The sequence below is a fragment of the Cetorhinus maximus genome, chromosome 22 (assembly GCF_964194155.1).
Source record: "Cetorhinus maximus chromosome 22, sCetMax3.hap1.1, whole genome shotgun sequence".
Classification (NCBI taxonomy): Eukaryota; Metazoa; Chordata; class Chondrichthyes; order Lamniformes; family Cetorhinidae; genus Cetorhinus; species Cetorhinus maximus.
This window is the reverse complement of record NC_135900.1, coordinates 27,532,765-27,552,146: the sequence shown is the minus strand read 5'-3', so window position 1 is coordinate 27,552,146 and position 19,382 is coordinate 27,532,765. Positions and strand designations below refer to the sequence as shown.

Here is a 19,382-nt window from a genome sequence, read left to right as displayed (position 1 = left end):
TCCAATCAAGCGCCAAAGAAACCTCTAAAGGGGAGTCTGAAACACCCTCCGCAAAGTTCCATCACAGCGCTCACCCATACCCTTCACCAGTGCAGAGAGACACACCTCGGTGGGACCGAGCTTTAGAATAGCCTCGGGATCACAATCTGGTGAGCACATCACATTATCTGATCCGTAGCAGGCGGCGGCAGGACTTCCCAGGTCCTCGGCATTCAGAGAGCTTCTGGAGGCTAGAAATTTGCTGAGCCCGAGTCAGATGAGGAGCCTCTGGACTTGGTCATGTCACAGTCGCTGGAGCTGCAAAGGCAAGCTCTGGAACAACAGGAAGGGATGTCCGCTGCACTCCTCAGATTGCAAAGTACGGAGGAGTCCGTCCACCTTCAGGTTGAGGTGATAGCGCCGGCACGCCAATGCACCAGGTCAACACTGGTAGAATGGCAGCTATGGAGACCTTGGTCCAGGATGTCGCTCTTGCATTGCTGCATGGGCTTAACTCCATCGCTGACGCCAAACTTGGCCTGCAACAATGTGTACACGAGAAGGGTGTGGGGCAGCTCGGACTCATTCCAGCTACCCTTTCACCTCAAGGAGTCAGCCAGGGGCCCTCAGGCACCCAGAGGGAGGAGGATCAGCAGGTGCACACTCCGGGTCCATCCACCCAGGAGACTCCAGAAGTAAGCGGCCCATCCGAATCCCCTCTTCCTGTGACCTTCGCAACTCCAGCTTCACAGGCCAAGGAGGGTGCCACTGCCACACAACAGGACCTCAAAAGCAGTCCGGAGCCCTCCAAGTCTTGAGCCTCCAGAGGATGCCCGCCAAAGTCATCACAGACAGGGCAGTCAGCAGACTGCCTCCACCTCTGTGGATATCTGGGGAGCACCAAGACATGGCGACAGGGTTAGGAAAGTTGAGAATTAGTTGCACAGCCTGGGCATGGGTGTTAGTCATTTGTACATACTGTTCACTATTGTCAATAAACTCACAAGAATGTCTCCCTGCCTATAGGTCCTTTTTCTGATGAGTTTGTGTCACTCAGATGTGTAATCTTTCTACACAAAATAAAAGCAGGTGTCTCAGTCTCAGAGTGTAGTGGGCAGGCACCACAGAGTTCTCTCATTCTCTCAATATGGTCTCAGCACCTTTAAGGAGGGGCTGGCCCCCATCTCTACAGCATCTGTGAACACTGATGCTGTGCTCCAGCTCCTGAAGAGCTCAGGTGCTGAAGGCGGCAAAGCATCAGATGTTTCTAAAGTCTCTTGGCTGCTTCTCTATGATATGACCCTGGTCACGGAGCTTAGCACCTTTCCTGGTCCTGTGTGATGGCCCCTTAACGCTTCCCGGAGAGTGCTGGTCACCCCTCGGATGGCCAGAAATGAGAGTGCTGTATGGCTGTCCTGTCAGCCTGCAACATGGGGGAGACTACTCCTAACCGGGTTGCTGACATTGCAAGGGGCTCCCCTCCAGCAGTGACTGCTACATGGCCAGCGTTGGCGAGGAGATTGTACAACATGTGCAGCCCAACTGCTCCACGGTCCAGTAAAGTGGTCGCAGACACGTAGTCTGTGCCGGGTGGTTGTGGGGAGATGTAGGGGGGCAGTAAGGTCTGGAGCGCTTGGTAGCACTTTGGTGTCTCCACGTTGCTTGCATGGGTGGCCAGTCTAGGAGCCTGACCCCAATCATATCACTGTGGCTGTGCCTGATCTGTCTCAGTTGCAGAGGCATGGTCAGTTTATACAGTTATCCCTACTGCGTGGCCACTTCCCTCGCCTACCCTGCCCCCGACCTCGATTTCTTGTGCGCGGGATCCAACACCAGGGCAGCAGTTGCTGCCCACATCCCCCTGACAACAGGGATAGATAATTTCTGTGGAAAATCATGATTGCAAATAAAATTAGAACTTCATTATGCAATTCACCACAATTACAAGAAGTGAAAAATAAAATGTTGGAGTTACAACAGATTGCCTGTAGTCTCTCTGAAATCTCTGCAAAACAAGTTGCTCTTTTTTAACTTCTTTATGGAAGATACCGTGGTCATTTATCTAATTATAATGCAGGCTAAGAAAAAGACTACGTTTCAACTTATTTCTTTTTAAAAGAAAAGGGCTAATGTACAGTCCCAATTTAAATGAACTGCAGTTAAAGCTGAGCGATGCAAACACAAGTGTGAAAACACATTGTGAATAAAACTTGAGACTAAAATGCATTTCATCATCATGATATATTTTGCCAAGACCACACAGGGTTTTTGTGGGTTTATTTTTATAAACAGAGCCTAGTCTGTATTAGACATTTTACAAAACAAAACTGTTAATTACTGAGCTTTAACTCAAGAACTTTATTTTGTTCAATATCAAGCTGAACTTAAATTTCATCTGCACATAATTAAATACAAAGAAGCATCACTAAACCTCTGAAAATCTGGTTTGTAGCATTTAAATTGTCCCAGCCATTTACAAAAATAGCTCTGTATATTTGGTCTTAATAATTATTTCAAAATTAATTTCCTTTCGCTTCCATTGTGCTTTCCATAAAAGCAGTAAAAGTGGATACCTTACACCCCCTTTTCCTTATATAATCTCTTTTCAAGGAATTCATGTTGCAAGAAGTTTTGTCAAAAATTAATGTTTGAATTTTACTTCACTAACAAACATATGCAATATTTAAATAAAAGGCCCAGAATTACTGCACCATCCCGCGGATCATTTTGATCACTATTTGAAATGTTTCATATAGCCTAAATTCCCAGAATAAAATATCATTTATAGTTTCTCCATCCCCATTTTAAAATATCAACCAATACACCACCACAGTCACATGCTGTTCATTGCAAAAAAAAAGGAACTGACTCAAGATCAAGTGAATAGAACTTAGTTTTAAAGAAACTGAGAAATCTCAACCCATTTTCAATCATACTAGTACTTGATGACAGTTTAATTGTGCTAATACACGTTTCTTCAGATTGCACATGTAATTGTGGTTACTGAGTACGCTTGCCTTCCATTTTATGGCCATGATAATAACACCTCAATTTGTATTTTTGGTTTTGGTATTTACTGATTGTTTTCAAGTTAATAACGAAGAACATTGTTGCATTTTCACTATAGATATGGAAGCAGACAACTAACTACTTACTCAGATTTGAGGATAAAGGGCAATAAAATTATTACAGTATATTAAATCAACAAAAATTTTCACAACTGCTAACACATCGCAAGTGTTTTGCATTTTGCAGTGAAATAGAAATTACATGTTGACAAATCATATGCTAATTAAGAAAAGCACTTTAGTGAAAACAGTCAAAATGATTCAGAAAGAAAAATACCTGCATTTACGTAGTGCCCTTCACAACCTCAGGGTGTCCTAAAATGCTTTACAGTCAATGAATTACTTTTGAAGTGTAGTCACTGTTGTAATATATCCTTGAACTTCGTGGGCTTCAGATCTAAATTTCGGTATGAAGTACCGCACTTTAGAAGTATTAAACCTACACTGGATTGGTTTCTTTATACTTTAAGTAGTTCCTAATCAAAATCTGCCCCTGAGCAACAAGAGATAGAGGATGCTGTTTTTAGCACCACTTTTGGCTGAAGTTCAACTCTGCACCCATGAGCATCCAGAGACTCTGAACCATAGGAACAACCATCAAAGCATGCAAATGCCAAGCCTGCCTAACAAGCGGAATTTAGCCTGATATGCCTCTGGCGAGATGTATAAATTAAGATACAGGCAGAATCTTGTCAAGCTATGTTTGGGCACAAAATGCTACAGATAGCAGTGGCTCACTAGTTATTAAAACAGTCCACCAGGCAACAATGCTCTACCACTTAAAAAGGCAGTAAAGAAAAATTGCCCACCTAGCCAAGTCAAAGTGGTTTAAGTAAGGGATTAAAGGAAGGTCACATTCAGGATGGAATCAATATCCTCTTGCATTGTAGCACAATCTCACAAAGCAATTGCAATTGGTTTACTAAATGCCACATATGCATGTATAGTTCAGCACTTCCAACTTTAGTTATTGCTTTTTAAAAGCAATAACTCAACCATGATGGATATTCTCAAGGAAAGCATTGCAGAGTTCACATTTTTCAAACCTGCAATACAATTAATTACCTAAATATTACAGCTCTATAAACAAAGTGGTTCCCATAAGTTGCTGTTGAAGGATAGAACCCATGGATTGCTTGGAAGGTAAAATCTAAACTAATATTTCAATAGTTTCTCTAACCAGATATTGTAATAGTTAAAGTCATATGACATCAATTAAAGAACTACATTCTATAGGATGAAGAATATAAATGTTTACAGCTGCATTGATTTTTTATATATAAACAAGGATAACCAGAATCTTCTGATTAATTGTAAATAAGAACTCCAGAAACTTATACAAATGTAAAAAGGCTGGTTAACTACATGATCTTTCCCCTTCCCCTAAACCCCCTTCAGCCACAGATGTGACCCTGATTAATTTAAATCTGCTGAATGAATAATATTGACCTCCATTACTGCAAAGGGAGTTACCTTCGTGAATAAAATACTTCTTAAATCTGGGATTTTGCAGGAATTCCTAAACAGCTCAGCAAGAGAAATCATAGGAATATTTATATGTTTTTAAAAAGAAATCAGTTAGCCTACAGAAGATTTGAGCCATTAAATTTCTCCTGATGTCGGTAGCGATGATTCTAGAATTTCAGACTTTTATTGACAAGACTTCACACACTTGCACAAGCTATCGCACAGTTCAAAGGGGAACACATCACATGTTTTACTTCCCCCCGATCCCCCACAATAAGGACTCATCATTTTTACAGACTTCAACACCAATATTTTGTTTAATATGCAGCATCAGTAGGAGCTCCCAAGTAGAGTGTCAACAGATGCCCAGACAGCTGTGCAGCAGAGCAAGATTTAAAATCATCCTGATTAAAGTATTTAAGTAATTGGAATATCTTAATATCAAGTCTCAGAGCGCCAATAACCCAGTAAAATTCCTGTGTATGATGTCAATGCGATTACAAGACAAGTCCATCAGTGAGAAACAAAACCAAAAATTGCTGGAGAAACTCATCAGGTCTGACAGCATCTGTGGAGAGAAAGACAGTTACCGTTTCGAGTCTGTATGGCTCTTCTTCAGAACTAAAGAGATGTGAAAATATGGTGAAATATATACTGTTTAAGGGGGGGTGGAACAGGTGAAGCTGGATAGAAGGCCAGCGATAGGTGGAAGCAAAGAAGAGATTGCAAAAGATGTCATAAACAAAAGGTCGAAGGGGTGTTGATGATGGTGATACTGACTAAAGGAGGTGCTAATGGTGACATTAAGAGTAGAAAGCAGGATGAGCAAGTGACAGATGACCCTAGTGGGGCTGGGGTGGGGGGAGGGGATGGTGTGGGAGAAAAGATTGAAATAGGCTAAAAGGTGGGGATAAAACAATGAATGGAAATAAATTTTTAAAATAATAATAGAAATAGGTGGGAAAAAATATGTATATATAAAAATTTAATAATATTTGAAAAAAAAAGGGGATCAAAAAGGGTTGGGGATGGAGGAGAGAGTTCATGATCTGAAGTTGTTGAACTCAATATTAAGTCCGGAAGGCTGTAAGGTGCCTAGTCGGAAGATAAGGTGCTGTTCCTCCAGTTTGCGTTGAGCTTCACTGGAACATTGCAGCAGGCCAAGGACGGACATGTGGGCATGAGAACAGGGTGGAGTGTTGAGATGGCAAGCGACAGGGAGGTCTGGGTAATGCTTGCGGACAGACCGAAGGTGTTCCACAAAGCGGTCACCCAGTTTGCGTTTGGTCTCTCCGGTGTAAAGGAGACCACATTGGGAGCAGCGAATGCCAGTAGACTAAATTGAGGGGAGTGCAAGTGTAGCACTGCTTCACTTGAAAGAAGTGTTTGGGCCCTTAGATAGTGAGGAGGGAAGGGGGTGGGGTGGGGAGTAAAGGGGCAGGTGTTGCACCTTCTGTGATCGCATTGGGATGTGCCTTGGGAGGGGGTTGAGGTGTTGGGGGTGACAGAAGAGTGGACCAGGGTGTCCCGGAGGGAACGGTCACCCTCCCCCAGTATTCTCCCTCCACCTGGACCGCTCCCTCTGGCCTCTTACCTGATATTGATCTTTTCATTGAGAACTGTTGGCGTGACATCGGCCATCTCAATTTCTCTGGTCCTCTCACCCACTCTAACCTGTCTCCTTCTGAACTCGCCGCATTCCGTTCTCTCAGATCCAAACCTAACTTTGTCAACAAACCTGCTGACAAGGGTGGTGCTGCTGTTGTCTGGCGTACCGACCTCTACCTCGCAGAGGCTGAGTGCCAACTCGCAGACACTTCCTGCTACCTCCCCTGGACCATGACCGCACCACGGAACATCAAGCTATTGTTTCCAGGACTGTCAATGACCTCATCTCCTCTGAAGATCTTCCCTCCACAGTTTCCAACCTTATAGCCTCCTAGCATTTTGCTTTTATCCATCAGTGAGAATTCAGTTATTTGAGCACGAGATCTGGAATTATTGAAAATGAAGTTGTAGCCATTTTGAAGGCTCTCAATTTGTGTGTTTTTGGATATTTGAAAAGGGTTACCTTCCAAGCAAGTGTTCATCAAACTTTGTATCGGTGCAGGGCTACTAATGAAACCAAGACATGATGCACAACCAATTCAATTATACATTAATACAATTCATATCATGGTTTGCATACTTATAAACAGACAGGATATAAAAGGGCATGGTAAAATGGTTTTGTAAATATGCCATCCCATTCTGCAGCTCAATTCAGAATCTGAATTGTTTATCTTAAAATATATAAATTATAAAAAGAGTTTAAGGCAGCAATGTCAAAATTTGTCAAGCATTGCAACACACTGACACTGTACACATCTAAGCCCTAGGATGCAAACTTTTCACACTATTGTATTTTCTATTATTGAGGTTACTAGAAAAGTGATGTTTGGCAATGACCCCATGTATTGGTCCCAAGTTGGTGAGCTTCCTTCACCTATAAAACAGGACACCATTTCTACACCACATCATATAAATCAAATTTCACCCAGCTAATAAGTTTGCCATAGTTAGTCATTCCCATATTATTAGATTTTTTTAGCGTCCTAAAATCTATTGATCTGAATGTTAACAACTGAGCAATTGAAAGTTCTCTAGGGTAGAGAATACCAAAGAGTCAATCTTTTGAGTGAATAAATTTCTCCTCCTCAGTCTAAGGGTAAAGGGTCGGCCAGTTTAGACAAAGGCTCTAGACTCTACAGCCAGAGGAAACAGTTTCCCAGCATTGCCCGGTCAAGCCCTGCAAGAATTTTAAACGTTTCAGCAAGATCGCCTCCTGTTCTTGCAAACCTGAGAGAATATAGGCCCATTCTACTCAACTCAATTCCATCAAATGCTCCAGTCAACTTTCAAGCTTCAGGTTTATCCCCACTCAAAACTTGCTTTAACTTCTCAGGGTAGACCCAGACTCAGTAATCACTGCATGCTATCCAATGAAATAGCCTGCGAGAACATTCACCACCAAAATAGCTGTAAATTCTTGCAACAGGTGAGCTTAATAAAAATATGCTGACATGATAAATTATAATACCATTTCCAGTTACATATTACTCAAAAGGTCTGGAAGCAAGTCAGGTCAGGCGTGATATTAATATAAAGTAAATGGCACCTCTGAAGATTAGGTGGTTATTTAGACCACTGGCTATGCTTAAAATAATCCTATAGTTAAAGGATCAATCTAAAAATCAGCATGCATGTTTTCGCACAGCATTTCATTTTTCCCTTAGGCAAAGAAAAGATTACAAAGCAATTTCTAAATACATTATACGTTTTGGCAAAAAGATTTTGAAATGAAACAGTAATGTATAAAATTTTCATCCAAAATAAAACGGCAACAGGCAATGTTTCTTATAAACTCTGACATAAAATTTATTTTGAAATGAATTTTGGGCCACAATAATTTTAACCAAATATTCACTAAAAAAAAGTCATACTTCTGTCATCAGCTGTACAATACATACAGTATCATAAAACTGGCCACTGGGATCCACTAAAAACACATCAAGTGGCGACAGCATTTCACAAGAATCTTACATACATATATACAAAGTCAGCATTTATTCAAAATTTTATTTATATACAGTATACAACTGCAGCATATTATAAACACACATCTAGTTTGGTGCTCATTTTAAAACTAAGCTCTGCCATTGCTCAGTTAGAGCAATCATAGCTGGGCAGAGTAATTAGAACACTAAATGCCCCTTGTAATAGAAATTCACACATTTTAGCAGAACTGTGCTATCAACAAAATTTGCTACAAGTGTCAGGTTGGGTGATGCTGCATTGACAGGTATTAACCTAACTATAAAGTCACTAGACTTCAGTGCTGCAGTCATATATTCAACTTCGTGGAATAAGAAATTGAGGAGTTGTATTATACAGATTTCACTTGAAACACACCACAATGTTTACAAAATCATTTAAAAGTTTTCCATTTCATCCAAAACTAGAAATTAACAATGGTGGCTTCAGGATTAAACAAGTTCATCATGGCGCTATACCATAGATCAAGAGAACATATCACTTCCAGATGTCTTAGACACCAATTTTCTGGCTACACACATAGCTAGATATGTGAAAAGGAATGCACTTTGGTACACACCAAATACCTGGGTTTTTCTTTCCATTTCTAAAAAACCTTTTGAGGTAAAAGTAAAAAACATTGTTTTCGCCCTCATGCATTGGATTAACCATATTTCCTGGAAAGCTGTTTGACATTTTTGAAGACAAAATTGAAATAACTAGCTAAGCCACCGCTAACTTTCAAGAATGCACTAAAGTGTCTTTCCACTGTAAAATTAAATCAAAAACCCGTCCTTGATAAATACTTATATGCATATTTAGGGAGTGCACAAAGTATTCTATGTTACTTAAATGGTATTTGTTTGGGGAGGGGCAAGGTAAAGAACCTTGTGCACAATATTGGGGCAGCTTAAGGGAATTAGCATTTGGCACCTACAATGACGGGTATCTGAATGTGAATAATCTAAATACAGGAGGTTAAAATAATTAACATGCAGAACTAGCTGTGTAATTGATCTTAACAATTTGTGTACACTGGCTGCAGTACATAACAATGTTTAACAGAAGGATATACATCTTGGGGGTTTAAAAGACTTTAATCTATAAATTTAAAAAAGACATTTTAGGGATCTGCTGAAATGGATCATTATCCAAACTGTTAGAAAGGGAGATAGTTATCACTATAATTAGACAGGACTTCTGGAATATAAAAGCCAGAGAAGCAAGGAGGGGGTAGTAAACACAGAGCAGATATATATCTTCCTTTATAGCATTTAGGATTATTATGCAATTCAGTAGATTTAAATTTTCCCTTTTGATACAATAGATCCTTTTGGCTTTATTCATCTAGTTATTGTAGGCCAATAAAGTAAACTTTCAATTTGGGAATGTAGACTGGAACAAATTCTGTTTGGAACATTAGTATAAATTTATCAGTTTGGTTCACGTTACATTAAACTGGTTTACACACAAAACGTGAAAAAACTTCCCGCATATAATGTAGAGAGGGGCAAATTGACTATCCATTTTTGCAAAGTGCTCTGATGGCTACAACATTTATTAATATTCAAGAAATCATTTAAAAATTACTTTGTGCACCCTCTCCCCCTCCCCACCCCCCCTCCCACCCCACCCCGCTCCTCCACCCATGAAGTGTCATTTTTTTTCCTTCATTTTTCACCAATTTCCTCCTGTTCCCCTGACAGCATTGACTTGTTATCGCAGCATAGTTCCACAAGCACCAATTTCTCTATGGAATCTTGCCCAAGTAGTCAAGCTTCATTGTTAAACTTGATCCTGGAGTGTCAGCATACTACTCAACCACAGGCTCAATCCCAAGCGAGCTCATGTGTCATCCGGTGGTCACTAGATAACAAATTAGCAGGCAGAACCCTAACTGATTTGCCCCTCCCTTCTCAATAATTCAGGGCAGAGGTCAATTGCAGTATTCCTACCAATGCTCACAATTGCTCGCTTTTACTTCTTCAGGTTTTAAATTTAAAACAAACTAAAGTATACTTCATTTAAAATTAAATAAACTGCTGCAAAAGGGTAGCTTGAAAAAAAAAGATCATAAATCCCTCTATAAACTTGTAGTCATACTTCTATTTTGGTTACAGCTTTTCTTAAGCAGCTAACGAAGTGAAACAATAGTTTAGATCTTCCATTAGTGTTATAATGTTGTACATTTTAGGGCTGAATTTTCAGTAAAATTCAAAGTGTCATTCATTCATTCTCTTTCCAGACGATCTCAGCAATGAAGCCAATACAACCATGTAAACTGCTATATCACTAGTGTGCCCAGTATCAAGGATTAATCAATTGCATGTAAACCCTACAACATGGCACTGATAACAAAAGGCACACTGTTAACACTAAGGGCACAATTTGCCTGCTGTAAGAAAACAAAGTTTCATATGCCTATAAAAATCTTACATGGTACTCTTGATTCTTTTTGTTGTAGTGATGTACTCTAATGGTCCCGAACAGCAACAACGTGAAGTCATTAAACTTCTGTTCTTATTATAACCTGAGACCACATGACACTGAGTTATTAAGTCAGAACACGTACCATAGGTATGTTCAAACAAGCTACCTACGAGACTGAATTGATGTCTAAAATTAGCTACTTGCAATTTAGCCATCTGAGCCATTGCTATACAGTACTGATCAAACCACACTACACAGAAACAAAGCTTACCACTCCCTTAAACAAAAATGAGCTGTAATAACTAGCAAGGGTTAGTTACAAAACGTGCAATCGAAGTAAAGCTTTGATTGGAGATGTTTCTCAACAACTGAACATACATAAAATGCTCAGAATAGCTTTCAGGCCAATTCAAGTACAAAAATATCTTTCTGCTAACATTTTATAAATCTGATACATAGCAATAATCTCTGTAGTGGTAGTTCAGTGACATTGTACAGTTACATAACATTCAATAAAAATTTATTACAAATAATAAAAGTACTATAAAAGGATTTTCTGCTATTTGAAATATTGCACTAAGAAGACAATGCAACATATATTTTAAATACACAAAATCAGATTTCATTCTGTAACAGTAGAATAGGTTTATTGGCTTAAACCTAATCTGAGTGCTGCAAAGATTTAATTTTCCAATCTTAATTTTAATTTTTCTTCCTAAAAACATATAAAATCTTCACATAAATAGTAACATCGCCAAAAACATTTGAAGATCTAGAGTATTTAATTGTGTGGAACGGGCAGGACCTAAATTCCAAATATGCATTTTTTTTTATTTGAAGATACTTGGCAAAAATTGCAAGTTGTCTTATACCAGCCTAACTGGGGACCATGCTTTGAATTTTAGTTTTTCCAAGTTTAAATTTAGCTGAGATCAAGGAGAAATTTCCCATCTATTTACCACCAGTCTAAACTGAAGAACAGATACAATGGCAGCACAAGGAAGGATATTCACGATAGAAATAATGAGGCATTGAAAACTAGATTCCATGGCACTCCAGATAGAGGGTTTTGTCATCAATTTGCAAGAGTAAACGCAAGCTGTAGATTTCATTGTTACTGACTAGTAAAAGCCACTATCCACAAAAACAAAAATTCTAAAACACCCAATAGTGGCTAATCATCCATTTGTCATTGTTTTGTCATATTAAATGAATAGTGACATCTCTGACAACTGTAAATGTTATATGGCCTACACTATTCGAGTGCCAACAGAATGGATTATTCATTCATATGCCAAGATAATGAATAGCTAATACGTTTCACACTCAGTATACCAAAAACCAACTTCCAGTAATGCAGGGTCCCCAGCAATCACCAAAACAAAACTGTTCTTTGCTCTTGGGAACAGAATGGTACTTAAAACTCCAAGGTTGAATAATTACGAAGTTCAAAAAAATACAAAATTAACTGAATAAGGCTCAGTGATGCGACAATAAATTCTCCTCGCATTCCTGGCATAGATTCATTCAAACTCAGCTAACCAACTTGGGCAACACTGTTCGTTGTTGAATATTCCCATTGGCATCAGTCATTTGTGCCAAATTAGTTCTTAATTTTGATGACGAGCCTGAAGTTGGAGGCAATTTAGAAATTGAAGTAATAGCACCACTGCTTTCTGTTGCTTTCTTTGATGAGCCTCTCTCTCCAGTTGGAGGCTTTGGTAAGCGCCGGCGTAGCCAGGGGTGTCGCAATGCCTGGCTCGGCGTCATACGCAACGTAGGATCCCATTCTAAGCACTGTTTCAGGAAGTCAAGAAAGAGGGGATCGTCACATCCTTTCAATGCTGCGACCCAGTCCTTGCTCCCTGGCGGGCCACGTAGCTTTCCTCTTCGTGACCGTCCTCCATTGAGAACTACTGATCCATCTGGCAAAGTAGTAACAGTACAATAACGGGGATAACCTTTGGAGCTCACAAAATTTTTGGCTCGTTTTGACTGATCTAAAAACTTTTGTGGCGCAACACCCAACAACTCAATCATACAGGCAAGCTGGTCTGCCTCATCTTCGCCAGGCAACAGAGGGTAACCTGTCAATAGTTCAGCCAGAATGCAACCCAAACTCCACATGTCTATAGGCATCCCATAGCGAGCTCCAAGGATCACTTCAGGTGCACGGTAAAATCGTGACTGTATGTATGTGTACACACGTTGGTGTTCGTAGCAACTAGAGCCAAAATCTATCACTTTAATCCCACTTCGCCCCTGCTGTTTCAGCAGAATATTCTCAGGTTTAAGGTCACAATGAATAATTCTATTCTTGTGTAAAGAATCCAAGCACAGCAAAATTGAGTGAGCAAACTTGCGAACCAGTGGCAGGCTGAACCCTTGAAACTTATTCTTCTTGATCAGTTCATAAAGATTCATGCTCAGTAACTCAAATGTCATGCAAATATGGTTGCGGAATGTGAAGTTTTCCAGCATGTGAATGACATTCATGGTATTATCTTTGTCTTGCTTTTTCAGGTGCTCCAGGATCCGTATCTCTTCTGCAGCCTGCCGGTGGAAGCGTTTCTCATTCCTCACCATTTTTAATGCTATATGCTGGTGTTGTTTGTGATCATAGGCTTTCACAACCTGCCCAAAGCTCCCTTTGCCAATAACTTTCAAAACTTCATATCTGTAAGTGATGTGATCATGAGGTACATGGATATAGGAGCCCTGGTCATCATCATAACCAGCATTATTTGAGCCACCAATTATACCTTGCCGTTTCTTTGCATTTGGGCCAACAAAGTAGATTTCAGGATAGTTGAATATCTCATGGTGTTCAAATGCGGAAAGTTTGTGCATATACTGCTTCATGGCCTGCTCGGGTGTCATGACCGTGGATTTCGGTTTTGAAGAACAATCTGTTGACTTCACTGATGCAGAGCTTCCCTGCCGCCTGTGCGAACTCTCCAATTGCTTGTCATGAACCACTGGTAATGAGGTTTTACCAATTGCAGTAAGTCCATTTGGTTGGGTGGTCAAAATCGCCCTTTTGTTGCTGGTGTCTTCAAAAAGCTGTTGAACCTGGATCTGTCCATGGGTACCAATATGTAGATGGTCATTCATTGTGTGCTTGCTACCTCCAACCTAAAAGAAGCACAAGAGATTTGGTTGGGGAGAAAGGAAAATATATTTAATTGCCAACATGTATGCAAAAAAAAAATAGAAACCATAAAAAGAAAACTCAAACCGTGTTTTTTTTGTTTTATACACACTTGCCTAATTGGATGGATTTTCAGTGTGTTAGTCTTTTCATTTCAACTTTTGAGGTACACTCCTCCTCCTTCCTCCCTCCCCTCTTCAGGCCATTTTCCAGTCATATGCAAGATAAACCAACCTGCTCTGTAATCAATCATTGTAAACTATACAAGAAAGCCCATTCTATATCTATTTCATTTCTCCCTTACGCCCATTGGAGATTACCTCAAAAGGAGTAGTCCAAAACATAATGACAAACTCATGTTCTCTTATTTAAAGCACACCAAAATGCTAGACCAGCAAGTTGACCAGAATATGAATATAACCTGGGGTTTATTGGAAATAATAACACACTTGAGTCATGCAAACTTTAAATAGTCAAGTTAACTGATCCTTGATTAGATAAACTCATAATTAAATAGACAAATGCTTCAAGCCAAAACTAGAAACTCAAGTGTTATTTCATTTATAGCATAAACATTTGTAAAAGGAACAATTTTAGTAAGTAATATATTACAAATTTGGCACATTTTTCTCTTTTCATATTATCTCAAACAAAGCTAATCAATGGCTCCTAGCCACAAACATCTCTACAGCTTTCACAATGTCACTCTACAGGTGCTGAAGTGGAGCCCAATCACCACTATCCTAACTGAATTCCACTCCCAACATCTCTTTTGATTCAATAACTTTGATTAAGTAGTCAATGTAGAAGCTGAGAGGTGCCCAATTACAAAATATTAGACAACAAATTCTTGTGTTTATATAGTGCTTTTAACCCTGTCAAACAACCTAAGGTGCTTCACTGGAGCATGAAGCAAAATTCGACACCAAACTACAAATGGAGCTATTAGGACAGGCAAGTAAAAGCTTGGTCAAACAGGTAAACTTTAAGGAGCATCTTAAAGAAAGGAAGAGACAGGTTTAAAAAGAGGTGAAAGCAATGGGGGATGCAATTAAAATAGGGCAATTGCAAGAGGCCAGAATTGCAGGAGAGTTCTGTGGTTTGTAGGCTGGAGAAGATTAGAGATAGACGGGTGAGGTCATGGCAGGATTTAAAAACATAGCAAAGAACTTCAAATCATGCCAGACCAGGGACCAATATATGCTGTGAGCACAAGGAGATAGGCAGACAGAACTTGGTGCTAGTTAGGATATGGACAGCAGAATTTTGAATGAATTCAAAGCTTATGAGGGGTGAAAATGCAAGGCCATCCAGGAAATCATTCAAAGCATCAGGTCTAGAGGTAACAAAAGCACATATGGGCATTTTACCAACAGACAAGCTCAAGAAGGGACAGAGATGGGGGATGGTAGTGAGTTGGAGGTAGGTTATTTTGGCGATGATATGGATATATGGTTGTGAACTCATCTTAAGGTCAAACTGAACATCAAGGTTATGAACAGTCTGGTTCAGCCTTAGACAGTTACCAGCGAGGTAGGTGGAATCAGTGGCTAAAAAACAGAGTTTGTACTGGGGACAAAGTCAGAGACAATGGCTTTCACCTTCACCTTCACAATCTTTAGTTGGAATAAATTTCTGCACATCCAGGACTGGATGTCAGACAAGCAGTGGAACTAAATCAGAAACACTGGGGGTATTGAGAGAGGTGGTGGTGAGATACAGGTGGACAACATCACCATACGTGTGGAACCCGACGTTATGTTTCAAATGTTGTCACAAACAGCAGCATAGAGAAGGGTGTTAAAGATAGGCGCTGGGAGACATGAGGTAATGGGAGCAGGAACAGAAGCAATAACGGGCAATTCTCTGGCCATAACTCAATAGATAAGGGGGGAACCAAGTGTGGCAGTGCCACTTAGCTGCTGATGGAAGAGTGGTGTTCAAGGGGGATGCTGTGGTCAACTGCACCAAAGGCTGCAGATAGTTTGTAATGACAGAGGAGGAATAATTTACTATGGTCACGGTCACATTGAATAGGTCGTGATTTTGATAAGGACTATTTTAGTGTTGCGGTCAGAACGGGTATGCAATTGGAGGGGTTCAAAAATGAAGTTGTGGGAAAGATGTGCACAGATTCAGGAGGCGACATCACACTCAAGGTCTCTGGAGAGAAAAAGGAGGCTGGAGGTAGTTTGTAAGGAAAGAGGGATCATGGATGAGTTTTTTTTTGAGGAGAAAGCTGGAAGTGGCAGATTTGAAGAGGTAGAAAACAGCACTGGAGGAGATGGAACCATTATCAATTAACAGGAGGTGGGTCTCATTGGCAAGATGACTTCAAGAGAGGGATATGGGCAGAAAGATGTGAGTTCAGGGCTAAGGTGTGAACTTAACAGGAAGATTGGCTTGGTGGGCTAGGGGAAGGCAGGGACAAATGCTGCTGGAAAGATGGCCTCAATCTTAGCAACAAAGAGGGGCATGAATATTTTGTTATTGGGCGTGAAAGCAGAGGAGGCAGGGAGTGCTGTTTAAGGAAATGATTTTTAGCGGAGAAGAAAAGCCAGGTTACCTTTGCATTCCAGGATGATCCTGGAAGTGAACAATCTTGGCAAAGTAGAGCAGGTTGCGCTTTATGTGGTCCAGTCAAATCTGTCAATGAATACAAAACCAATTCTCCACATAAATGCCTAACTCCTTTGAACTTCAGGCAGCAGACATAAGGGTCATATAGAGGGGAGAGCCAGGGCAAAGAGTTATGGTTTTAGTGGGTCAAAGCTATCAAAGGTGGAGTTGAGGGTGTGATTGAGCTGATTGGCAGTTGCAGAAATGTTATTGTGAACAACGAGCCAAATGCTAGACAGTCAGAAATTTGAACCTGTAAATCATTTGGGAGTATCTTTTTTCCAGGACAGAAATAGAAGGTGAAGGGGATGTATGTAGAGAGGAGCACAGGTTCAAGGTAGTGATCAGAGATGGCCTTAGTTATGATCAACACAATGGGAGTAGAGAAATCACATGACATGGCATGACCAAGGGGGTAGGCATGAATATGGGCAGTAAGATGGATGGAGAAATTAAGGGAGGATAGGAGGGTAGAGAACACAGGAGAGGGCATGATGGGTTTTAGAGCTAAAAAGAATAGAGTACTTTCTAAATGGTGAAATGCTAGGAACAGCAGAGAGTCCAAGGGACTTGGTGTCCAGGTTTACAAATCATTAAGATGTCATGAGCAGATATAGAAAATAATTAAAAACATTAATGGAATGCCGGCCTTAATATCCAGAGGACTACAATACAAAGGGGTAGAAGATATGCTTCAGCTATATAAAGCACTAGTCAGACCACACCTGCAGTACTGTGACTAGTTCTGGGCACCAAACCTTAGAAAAGATATATTGGCCTTGGAGGTAATGCAGGGTAGATTAATCAAAATGATATCTGGACTCCAGAGGTTAGTTACCTAGTGAGATTACACAAACTTTGAATTGTATTCCCTGGAACCCAGAAGGTCAGGATGATTTGACTGAAGCATCAAAATATTTAGGGGAATAGATAGGGTAGATGGAAACAAAATTATATCCACTTGGAAAGTTTGGAATTCTCATGACAAATGGCAATTGGTGCTGGATCAATAATTACTTTTTACTGAGATTGAATGTTTTACTTCAACCAATGGTATCAAGGGATATGGGGCAAGGGCGGGTATGATGAGTTTGGTCACAGATCAGTCGTACAGACTCAAGGTGCTTAAATGGCCTACTTCCATTCCTATTCTTACATTTCCACGAAACAGAGGTTGAAATCACCGAGGGTGAAAAGTTGCTTGGTGCAGAGGCTGAAGGGATAAAGCGGTAAGGGCATCTCTTACAGAAAACTGTGCAGTGGAAAATTAGGATTTTAAATGGAAAGGGAAGAGGAGTGGGTCAACGCAAGATGCTTAAAGAAGGAAACGTTACCAGACGCATGGGGAGACAGACCAAGTTGTGATTTGGTGACAATGGGCCACACTCCCACCACGACAGTCTGGATGGAGCATATGTTGGAAGGTACAGCTGGGGGATGGCTTCATTTAGTGGAGAGGCATCATGACCCATTAGCCAAGTTCCCATCAAGGCCATGATGTTGATGTAATTATCCACAATAACTTCACACGAAGGCAGAGGGGGGAAATGAATGCCCAACTATCCCCTTTGTGGAGCAGCATGTCAATATTGTTTTCACATTTTATTGAATTTACACTAATTATGGTATAAATTTAACCTGAACAGCCTAACACACCATAAATGAATAACATTTTAATGAAGCTGAAGAACCATGTTTAGTTGTTGTTACATTAACATTTTAAAAAAAGCCTTGCAAAAGGTTCTATATTAGTTACTTGTACTAGCCTGATCCTTCAGATAAGCTTATGTGCAGCCAGTTTACTCACTTTCAAATTCAAAAGCGGACATACGCTCTGCACTGTTGAATGAATGCACATGGTAAATGTGACCATCAGATAAGAAATAACCTTATTCGCCCTGACCAACCATAACACATTGGGTTACACCACCAGCCTAAAATGTCATCTAAAGGAAATCTGGTATTTAGACCCAATGTATGAATTCTAAGCTAAAGGATGCTTTTTAGGACTACAGTGATCCACATTTCAGTGATATCAACTGAATAAAATTCTGCAGCAATTGTGCTTGCCTTGAAAAGATTTTCCAAAATACTTTCCCTTGGAATAGCAAAAGCCAACACCAAATGACAATGCAACTTAATTTTACAAAATAATGTTTTTGTGGATATAAATCTGCACAATAATCCAGGGAGAGGAATGTTAATATTTTCCACAATGATGTTACATAATATGCAGCCACACATTGGTTTTATTCAATAAGGATAGAGAGTTACATTAATGCAACTGGAAGCAAAGACTGCCTCATATTAATGTGACTCAAATGTACACTAATTGGCAGAAAACACGAGCAATCTACTTAGGAGGGTCAGCATTCTAGAGTGCCTACAAGAAAACTGTTTACTCCAAAATAACAGTACGAATAACAAAAAAAGGTTTTGTGATGATATGGGGGGTTGGGGGAGGGGGGGAAAGAGGGTGGTCAGGAGCAATGCAAGCCCTTTGAAAAAGAACAGCAACAATATTAAGGAAAATAGGAAATTAGCTGACGAGGGTAGCATTTGTTGCCCATCCCTAATTGCCCTCGACAAAGTCCTAGGAAAATAACATTGTATCAGAGGTGGGGACTCACCAAACTTAACTCTCCCTCGCCCCCTTCTCTCTCTCTCACACACACACACACTCCCAGGTTTTAAAGGAAGCACGTGATACAATCTTTCAAAGTTCTCTCAATTCAAGAGCCATTCAAGAAACTGTTAACTAAGTTAAAACCCATTGAATCAAAGGCAGATTATTGAACTGGTTAGGAAATTGGCCGAGTATCAGGAAACAGAGTAGGGATAATCATTGGATACTCGAATTGACAGCATATGATTAGTGGTGTCCTGCAAGAATCTGTTCTCGGGCTTCTACTATTCACTGCATTCATTAACTTAGACGATGCAATGCAAAGTTATATATCCAAGTTTGCCAATGACACAAAAATAGATGTCACTGTAAGTAGTGTAGATGGAGGCATAACATTAGAGAGATCATCAATGGGTTAAACAAATAAGCAAACTTGTGGCAAATGGATTTCAATGTAGGAAAATGTGAG

At 40.1% G+C, this 19,382-nt stretch overlaps 1 protein-coding gene across 6 annotated transcripts in view; it reads right to left on the bottom strand.

Moving 5' to 3' along the window:
* The window catches only part of dyrk2 (dual-specificity tyrosine-(Y)-phosphorylation regulated kinase 2), a 102,035-nt gene that overhangs the window by 54,908 nt on the left and 27,745 nt on the right, over positions 1–19,382 (bottom strand). For 4 of the 6 annotated variants that reach the window (XM_078567980.1, XM_078567976.1, XM_078567978.1 and 1 more), the window contains exon 3: positions 9,718–13,652. In XM_078567980.1, the coding sequence (XP_078424106.1) occupies positions 12,051–13,631 (1,581 nt within the window). In that variant the 5' untranslated portion in view covers positions 13,632–13,652 and the 3' untranslated portion in view covers positions 9,718–12,050. Of the gene's footprint in view, positions 1–3,324; positions 3,445–9,717; positions 13,653–16,234; positions 16,310–19,382 lie in introns of those variants that run through there. The other 2 variants (XM_078567981.1, XR_013580200.1) reach the window with 2 other exon arrangements.